This window comes from Melospiza georgiana, chromosome 10 (genome assembly GCF_028018845.1).
Source record: "Melospiza georgiana isolate bMelGeo1 chromosome 10, bMelGeo1.pri, whole genome shotgun sequence".
Lineage (NCBI taxonomy): Eukaryota > Metazoa > Chordata > Aves > Passeriformes > Passerellidae > Melospiza > Melospiza georgiana.
In genome coordinates, this window is record NC_080439.1 from 517,612 (window position 1) to 524,966 (window position 7,355).

The following is a 7,355-nucleotide window of genomic DNA, read 5'->3' on the forward strand; positions in this document are numbered from 1 at the left end:
CTCTGCACCAGCACTGAGGGAGTGGCTGCAGTTTGGTGTGGGGATGTTTCTGTTCATGCAAGTCCAGAGAAGCATATTGCTGTGGCTTTGGGTCTGTTGGATGGTCCTGTCACAGACCCAGGGCCTGGAGCTCCAGGGTGTGCTGTTCCAGGCTCTGCCCTCTGTGTTCCTGAGATCCAGCTGGCTCGTGTCACACCCCGATGCCATCAGCTGGGACAGTTGGATGGTCCTGTCACAGACCCAGGGCCTGGAGCTCCAGGGTGTGCTGTTCCAGGCTCTGCCCTCTGTGTTCCTGAGATCCAGCTGGCTCGTGTCACACCCCGATGCCATCAGGGCATCAGCTGGAACAGCACACAGTGAATATATTGCCACATGCAATACTGGGTTTAGGCAGGGAAGTAGCACCTGGTGTTTTGCTGAGCCCCTCTCCTGCTTGCTGCTGGTTGTCCTGTGCTCTTGTTTCTCTGTTTCTTCTCTGTTCATGAATAATTTCCTGAAATGTGTGTTATTGTGGAGACACAAAAACCTACACTATGTTTATGCTTTCCCCAAGCGTATTTGATCTTCTGGATTTAGAAATTTCAACCTCACTTGAAGCTTTCATCTTGAGGTGCAGTTTTTGATACAGCTTTTCTCTAAAGGGGAGGCAGAGGAAAAAATAAATAATGGGGTCAAGGCAGACGTTTGCTGCAGACAGCATCAGAGTGAACTCCTTGGCGTAGAACAGCGATTTTTGGGACTGGCAGGTGAACTGGGAGCTGGTCTGGCTCAAGGTGTATGGGGTCCTGCAGAGGTGGTAGGGCACAAAGCAAATGACAAACACAAACATGATGGTGAATATGTTCCGGCTGGTTTTTCTCTTGGCTGTGTCTGAGTTCCTCTGGAATTTTTTGTAGGAGCTGTATATTTTTTTGGATATAGAAGTGTAAAATATGATTAGCAGGAAAAAAACAATCCAGAAAATCCCTGTGCAAATATAAGTTGTTGCCTTGTGCCACTGTCTGCCAAGCTCGCTTTTAAGACCTATACATTTTGTGGAGTAACTGTCCTTAGTGATTTCATTGGTTAAAATCATGTTTGGAAATGACATAATCATTAGTAACAGCCATATGATTGCAGAGACCACCTTGCTGTAGGTCACTGTGTGGACGAAGGAGGTGAACAAAGGCTTGACGATTTTGTAGTACCTGTCGAAGCCTATGAGGCCGAAGAAGGTGATCCCGATGTACATGTTCATGTAGAACACAACGGCCGAGTACCTGCACACGAACAGGCTGAGCTGGGCAGGGGCGAGCCCCGAGTCAGCCAGGATTTTGAAGGGGAACGTCAGGCTCATCAGGAGGTCGGCCACGGCGATGTTCTTGAGATAGACGATGAAGCTCTTAGTGCTGGGCACGTAGAGGAAGAGCCAGGCTGCCAGGGCGTTGAGCGAGAGCCCGGCGAGGAAGATGAGGCAGTAGAGCAGCGGGATGACCGTGGTGGTGACCACCGTGCTGTGGCTGCAGTTGTTGCCCGAGGGGCTGCTGCTGGAGTTGAGCATCTTGCAGTATCCTCATTCCTGGAAGCAGAAAAAGAGACTCTGAGCAGGGCAGGGTGGTGCTGGGCTTTCTGCTGACTGCTCTGAGTGTTCTGCCCTCGATGCCGTGCAGGCTCAGTGTGCCCCTCACAAACAGCCACGTTCCACAGCTCAGCATTGCAGCAGGGAATGGAGAGAGTTCTCTAAGCAGGGCCATCTCACCTTCTGGTGATGCTCCAGGTTGTTGCTTTGAGCAGAGGATGCATTTCCCTCTCTGTTTGACTTTAACCCCTTACCTTCCAGCCCGGGGCTGCCCCTTTCCTGCAGGCATGAGCCCCTGTGCTGGGAGCTGGGACTGACCCATGGCAATCTGGTGACTCAGGGTTAATGAGATGTGTTTTTTAAATGTTAAATGTGGATTTTAACATTGATTTGCCATGAAACATGAGGGATGTGAACATTCCTGGTCAAAGTGTTCTGTAAAAGCTCCTGTTAGTCAAGGCTGGAGATACCCAGCTATGGCAATATACCCCAGTGTTCCCTTCCAAGGAACTTGCATGTGCAGCTGGCAGAGCTCACTTCAAAATTCCAGCAGCCCAGCAGCGTGTCTGTGTTAGTTTGTGATGTGGGAGTTTGAGCTGGCTTCTCAAGTCAGTCAGATTTACATTTTAAAGAGTCTCCAAGAAGAAATCACATCTGCTGTCTGCTTTTCTTTGCCAGAATGTTTGTGGGGGTGGATTATCCTCTGTGGGGAGGGCAGAACAAATATAGATATAAATATAATGCTGCTGTATTTGGCAAGTGAAACCCTGGGCAACTGGAAAATATGTGCCTTGGAGCTGGGAAAAAACCCACCTTGTCTTGTAGAAAATAACAAATTTCCTTTTATCCCCATTCTGAGTCGGTAACTGATGTCTCTGTGGAGTGGGTTGGAGCCTGAATGCAAGCTTGCAATAGCTAGAAATTGACATTTTTTCTCAAATAGGTAAAATGGTCTCCTTTGGTGTGTTTGTTTCCTGTACCTCTTGCAGATGGTGTGAAGGCTGATCAGCTCAGGTGTGCTCTGGAGCGTGGGGTGGGAGTGTTGCCCTGAGACACCCAAAGCCTGCACTGAACCTTGTCCTGGTCACTGTCCTGACAGAGCAGCAGCTTTCCTCCTTTGCCATCAAGGCATTTGGTTTTGTTTGGCTGGGGTTCTAAACGATAAAGGTGGTTTGGAGAGTAGGTATTAAACTACCACATGTACAGGTGTGTTAGAGCTGGGAGGTTTTGAGGGTAGAGCTTGGGGTGATACTGCTGAAATCAGAAACATCTTCTGGAAAGGCACTAATAGCAAATGGCATTTTAAATTAAATAGCAACACACTGTGTTTAGAAACTGTTCTCTCCTGCTGTGTCCCTGCTCCCTTTCTCCCTCCAGGCTGTCTCTGCAGGACCCTCTCTCTGCACGTGGTGCATTAAGAACTTGCTCCTTCTCTGCAGGGTTTTCTACAGCCAAGAACCCCCAGGTGGGTCTGTCTGTGCTTGGATTTGGGGGTAGGTATTAAATTGTTTAGAAGTTCACGAAGTGTGTTTTGTGCTGAGGCATCATACAACAAAGGAATTTTCAGAACTGTGTGACTGCAGATGTGGACACCAAATCTTTGTGACGCCCACTGTGTCTGCGCAGCACAGAGGACACCCTAGATGAGTTTTACATCTGAAACCAGCAGATTGATCAGCTGTGTGTCACTGAGAGGGGGCCACAGGCCAGGCCAGGCTCTGTCCATCCTTCCCTGTTGTTGGCACGTCCTCACCTCCCCTCAGCTGCCTGCTGTGGCACTTTGCTGAGGGTCTGGAGCGCTGCCCATCCCCAGGCACGGGGCTGTGCTCTTGCTGGGACACCTGTGGGGGACACAGACACAGCCCTGTGTCCTGGCAGAGCACACCTGTGCTGCTGGGGGGCTCCCACGGCACACGGGGGGGGTGTCAGTGCCAGCATTTGGGAGGGGGGCACCCAGAGTGTGTCAGTGCCATTTGGGACAGGTGTCACACAGAGTGTGTCAGTGCCATTTGGGACAGGTGGGACACAGAGTGTGTCAGTGCCATTTGGGACAGGTGTCACCCAGAGTGTGTCAGTGCCAGCATTTGGAATAGGTGTCACCCAGAGTGTGTCAGTGCCAGCATTTGGGAGGGTGTCACACAGAGTGTGTTAGTGCCAGCATTTGGAATAGGTGTCACCCAGAGTGTGTCAGTGCCAGCATTTGGGAGGGTGTCACACAGTGTGTCAGTGCCATTTGGGACAGGTGGCACCCAGAGTGTGTCAGTGCCAGCATTTGGGACAGGTGTCACACAGAGTGTGTTAGTGCCATTTGGGATAGGTGGCACACAGTCTTTCGTACTCAAGCAGCTGTTCTTGTTTGAATGCTTGGGCCAGCATAAAGTACATCGATTCTCTGCGAATAATGTCAGCTAGTTGTGCAAAACCAGCAAACTTGATTCACCATATGGCCAAGATGGATTGGGTAAAGTATAAAAAAGTTCTGAACTTTTTCAGTGTGTAAATCATGTTGTCTTGGCACAACACACCAAAGGGAAGCTGCATAAACCATTAGAAGAGCTCTGTCCCTTCTGAGGTCAGGCTTGTGCTGTCCCCTGTGACTCTTCCACAGTAGCATTAAGGCAATTCTTGACTTCTGTGACATGGCTGTCAAGTTTCAAAGTTCACCCTGCTTTACTGAACATAAGAATAATATTTATAAGTTGTTTTTTAATTTATTTACCCTGGCCTTACCAGAAGTTGTGTTGTTCCAAGTACACATTTTAGCTATTTATGGAAACGAATGCAGCTATTTAATAAATATTAATACAGTTACTGGGTCAGGAACTGGTGACAGCGGTCACTATTGCCAGAAGTGTTTTTGAACTGCAAAATGGAGTTAATCAGGGGAGGCAATCAGGGTGGATGGTACCTCTGATGTTAGGAGGAAGCTGCAGGAGGAAGAGGCACCACACACACCACAGCCATTGCAAGTTGTGCTGAGTGTGCTAAAAGAAAAACCTTATTTTAAGATTTTCTCTCTGATGTGGTTGGAATGTTGGTGCTGTGGAACTTGCAGTGCTGTCCGTGCTGTGCAATGCAGTGGAAGGCAGCTGTGGGTGAGGCTCAGGAGTGTGCTGGGCACTGCCCGGGGCTGGCACTGCCCGGGGGGAGCCTCCCCCCAGACCCCAGGGCATCTCCCAGCCTGGTGTGGCCAGGGCTGCTCTGAGCCTGCCCTGTGTGCCCAGAGAGGAGCCCAGCCCGGGGCTGTGCCAGGGGGGCACGCAGGGCTCCAGCTGGAACGGCTGCTCTGCTCTGCAGGGCACTGCTCACCGTGCCTGTGGCTGGGGCACTGGACTTGTTGTGAGTTTGCCAAGAGACTGAAATTTTGTTATTTACTGTTCTTATTATGACATTTGTCATAGGGCAATGTCTGGGCTTTAATACTTAAGAGAATAAAAGAATGCAAAATAATGGGATATTTTAGCCTCTGGAAATGGCGTGTTGGGTGGTAGCTGTTCTTGTTTGGTGTAGAATGTAGTGGAGGAAAACGGGACGAATGCTGGAATTAGGATGGCAGAAAAAACCAAAGGCATTCCTGTTGCAGGAGGCAGTGAGGGAGGATCTGCTGTGGGGAAAGTGGGATGAGTTAGGAGGGCATAAGGAACGGGTGGCATTCCCACTGTAGTAAGGGAGGATCTGCCGTGGGTCAGGCAGTGCCCCTCTGTGCTGCAGGCAGCAGTGCAGGGCTCAGTGCAGCAGCGCAGGGCTCAGGGCAGCAGCGCAGGGCTCAGGGCAGCAGTAACCACCGCTGTCTCTCACCCGTGCCCACCAGCTGCTGCTGTCTGGGCCCCTCGGGTGTGCTGTGCAAGGACAGAGCACACCCAGAGCCGTGCCTCTCCCCAGCTGCTCCCTGTGGCAGGGCTGAGAACAGAGTGTGTGTCCCGTGCTGTGGCCCTGGTGACACGCGTGTGCTCTGTCTGCGCTGCTGGCAGAAATGGGAAGCAGGGACAGGTGGGACTGCCTCCGTGCATGTTAGCAGGACATCCCCCTTGCGATCCCAAAGGCCAAATGCAGAGTGCCGTGGTGAGGAGGGGCAGAGGGTGGGATGGTGTCCCCGCAGTGTGACATCAGGGAGAGGATCTGTGATGTTCTCCTGGCACCTGCAGAGCTGCTGGAGCTCTCAAGGACACAGGGACAGAGCCAGCAGGTGCACAGAGAGGAGGAGATAAGGTTCTGCATTTCCATTACAGCATGAGGTCAGGACACCTCAAGGGCAGAACTGTACTTCTGTCTGGCAAAACTGCCAGGGACTGTTTCATTTCTTCTTCCTGTCCAGCAGCCTCTGTGCTCTCTGGTATCTGAAATTTAACAGCTTTGTCTTCCTCATCAGCTGAATTTTTCATTCTCTTTTTATGTCTGACTTTTAGACAAGAGTATGCACTATTCTGAGCACACATTTAACCTTAAAAGATTGTAGACTGACGTATTCGCGCAAACCCTGATACTCAGATGGAAACTTGGACAATGCCTTGAGCTCTTCGCATACAGCATAATCTTCAGAACTAATTCAAATACTCAGTTTTTTAAATTAAGTCTCAAAATTCCTCCCCTGAGAGCCTTCCTATCTCGCATCAGTTTTCATACTGGAATTAGGGAGTGGTGGATGTGAGAGGAAATGTTAGGTCAGGTAAGAGTTGCTTAAGAAGGTAATAATAATAACAATGACAATAATAATAATAATAGATTGTAATGAAGGAAAATAACAAGGAGAGAGATAAACCCCAAGAAAAACAAGTGGGTCAGCTTTCCTGGCATGCCCTTCTGCACTGGCAGGGCATGAGAAGCTGCACCTGACGGTGCAAGCCCTGCTTATCAACAGCTAAACCATCAGGGTTCATCAGAGAACCATCGCTTTCATCCCAAACCCAAACACATTTCTGTACCAGCTACTGGGAGAAAATTAACTTTATCCCAGCTAAAACCAGAGCCCTGCATCAATAAAGCATTTTAATGATTATTAGTTACATTGTCCTAAAACTGGGTTTTTAAAGTAGTAAAACGTGGCTCAAGAAAATTTTCCCCTTTAATATCATATTTTAATGGTAGTATTTGTCGTTCAAATATTTTAAATTCAATTTTCTGATGTTTTAAACTATGAGTTTCATATAGTTACATTTTCTCAGCCATAAATGAAAACAAAACTAGTTGCTTAAGAAAAATATCTTTTTAAGGCAGACAAGAAGAATCCTTGCCTGCAGGTTCTCTGTCTGCTGGCACAGCTGGAGCCTGCTCCATGGCTGAAACAGTAGTTTCTGTACCGGTTTCGTTAGTTAGTTAGTTAGTTAGAGCTGCTCGTTTGTGTTATTAGTTGTTAGTGGTTGGCAGAACGCGCGGACGCTCGCCTCATTTGCCAATTTAAACAGTAAAATTGCGGTGGCGGTTACTCAAAAACACGCGAGGGTGTTGGAGCGCGTTTGCGGGGGACGGGAGCGGGTGCTGGAGGCAGCGTCTCACCTGGGCAGCGGAGCGGGGCGGCTGCGCGGTGCCTCCGGTGCTGCGGTGCCTCCGGTGCTGCGCCGCTCCGAGAGCTCCGGCCGGGGATGAGCGGGGATCGGTGGAGCCGCCCGGGGATGGATGGGTCGGGGAGCCGCTCCGGAGATGGATCGGTCAGGAGATCGGTCAGGGAACCGCTCCGGAGATGGATCGGTCAGAAGGATCGGCCGGGGAACTCCGGGGATGGATGGATCGATCAGGGAGCCGCTCCGGGGATGGATGGGTCGGGGAGCCGCTCCGGGCGCGGATCAGCCTCGGAGCCGGT

At 50.2% G+C, this 7,355-nt stretch overlaps 1 protein-coding gene across 1 annotated transcript; it reads right to left on the bottom strand.

Annotated features, from left to right (window-relative positions):
- Positions 1–293: 293 nt before the first annotated feature.
- P2RY14 (purinergic receptor P2Y14) lies at positions 294–7,095 on the bottom strand. Its single transcript, XM_058031336.1, has 2 exons — positions 7,052–7,095; positions 294–1,558 (listed from the first exon to the last, which is right to left on the bottom strand). Exon 2 carries the CDS (start codon positions 1,538–1,540, stop codon positions 527–529), a length of 1,014 nt encoding a protein of 337 aa, XP_057887319.1. The 5' UTR covers positions 1,541–1,558; positions 7,052–7,095; the 3' UTR covers positions 294–526.
- Between the last annotated feature and the right edge of the window lie 260 nt (positions 7,096–7,355).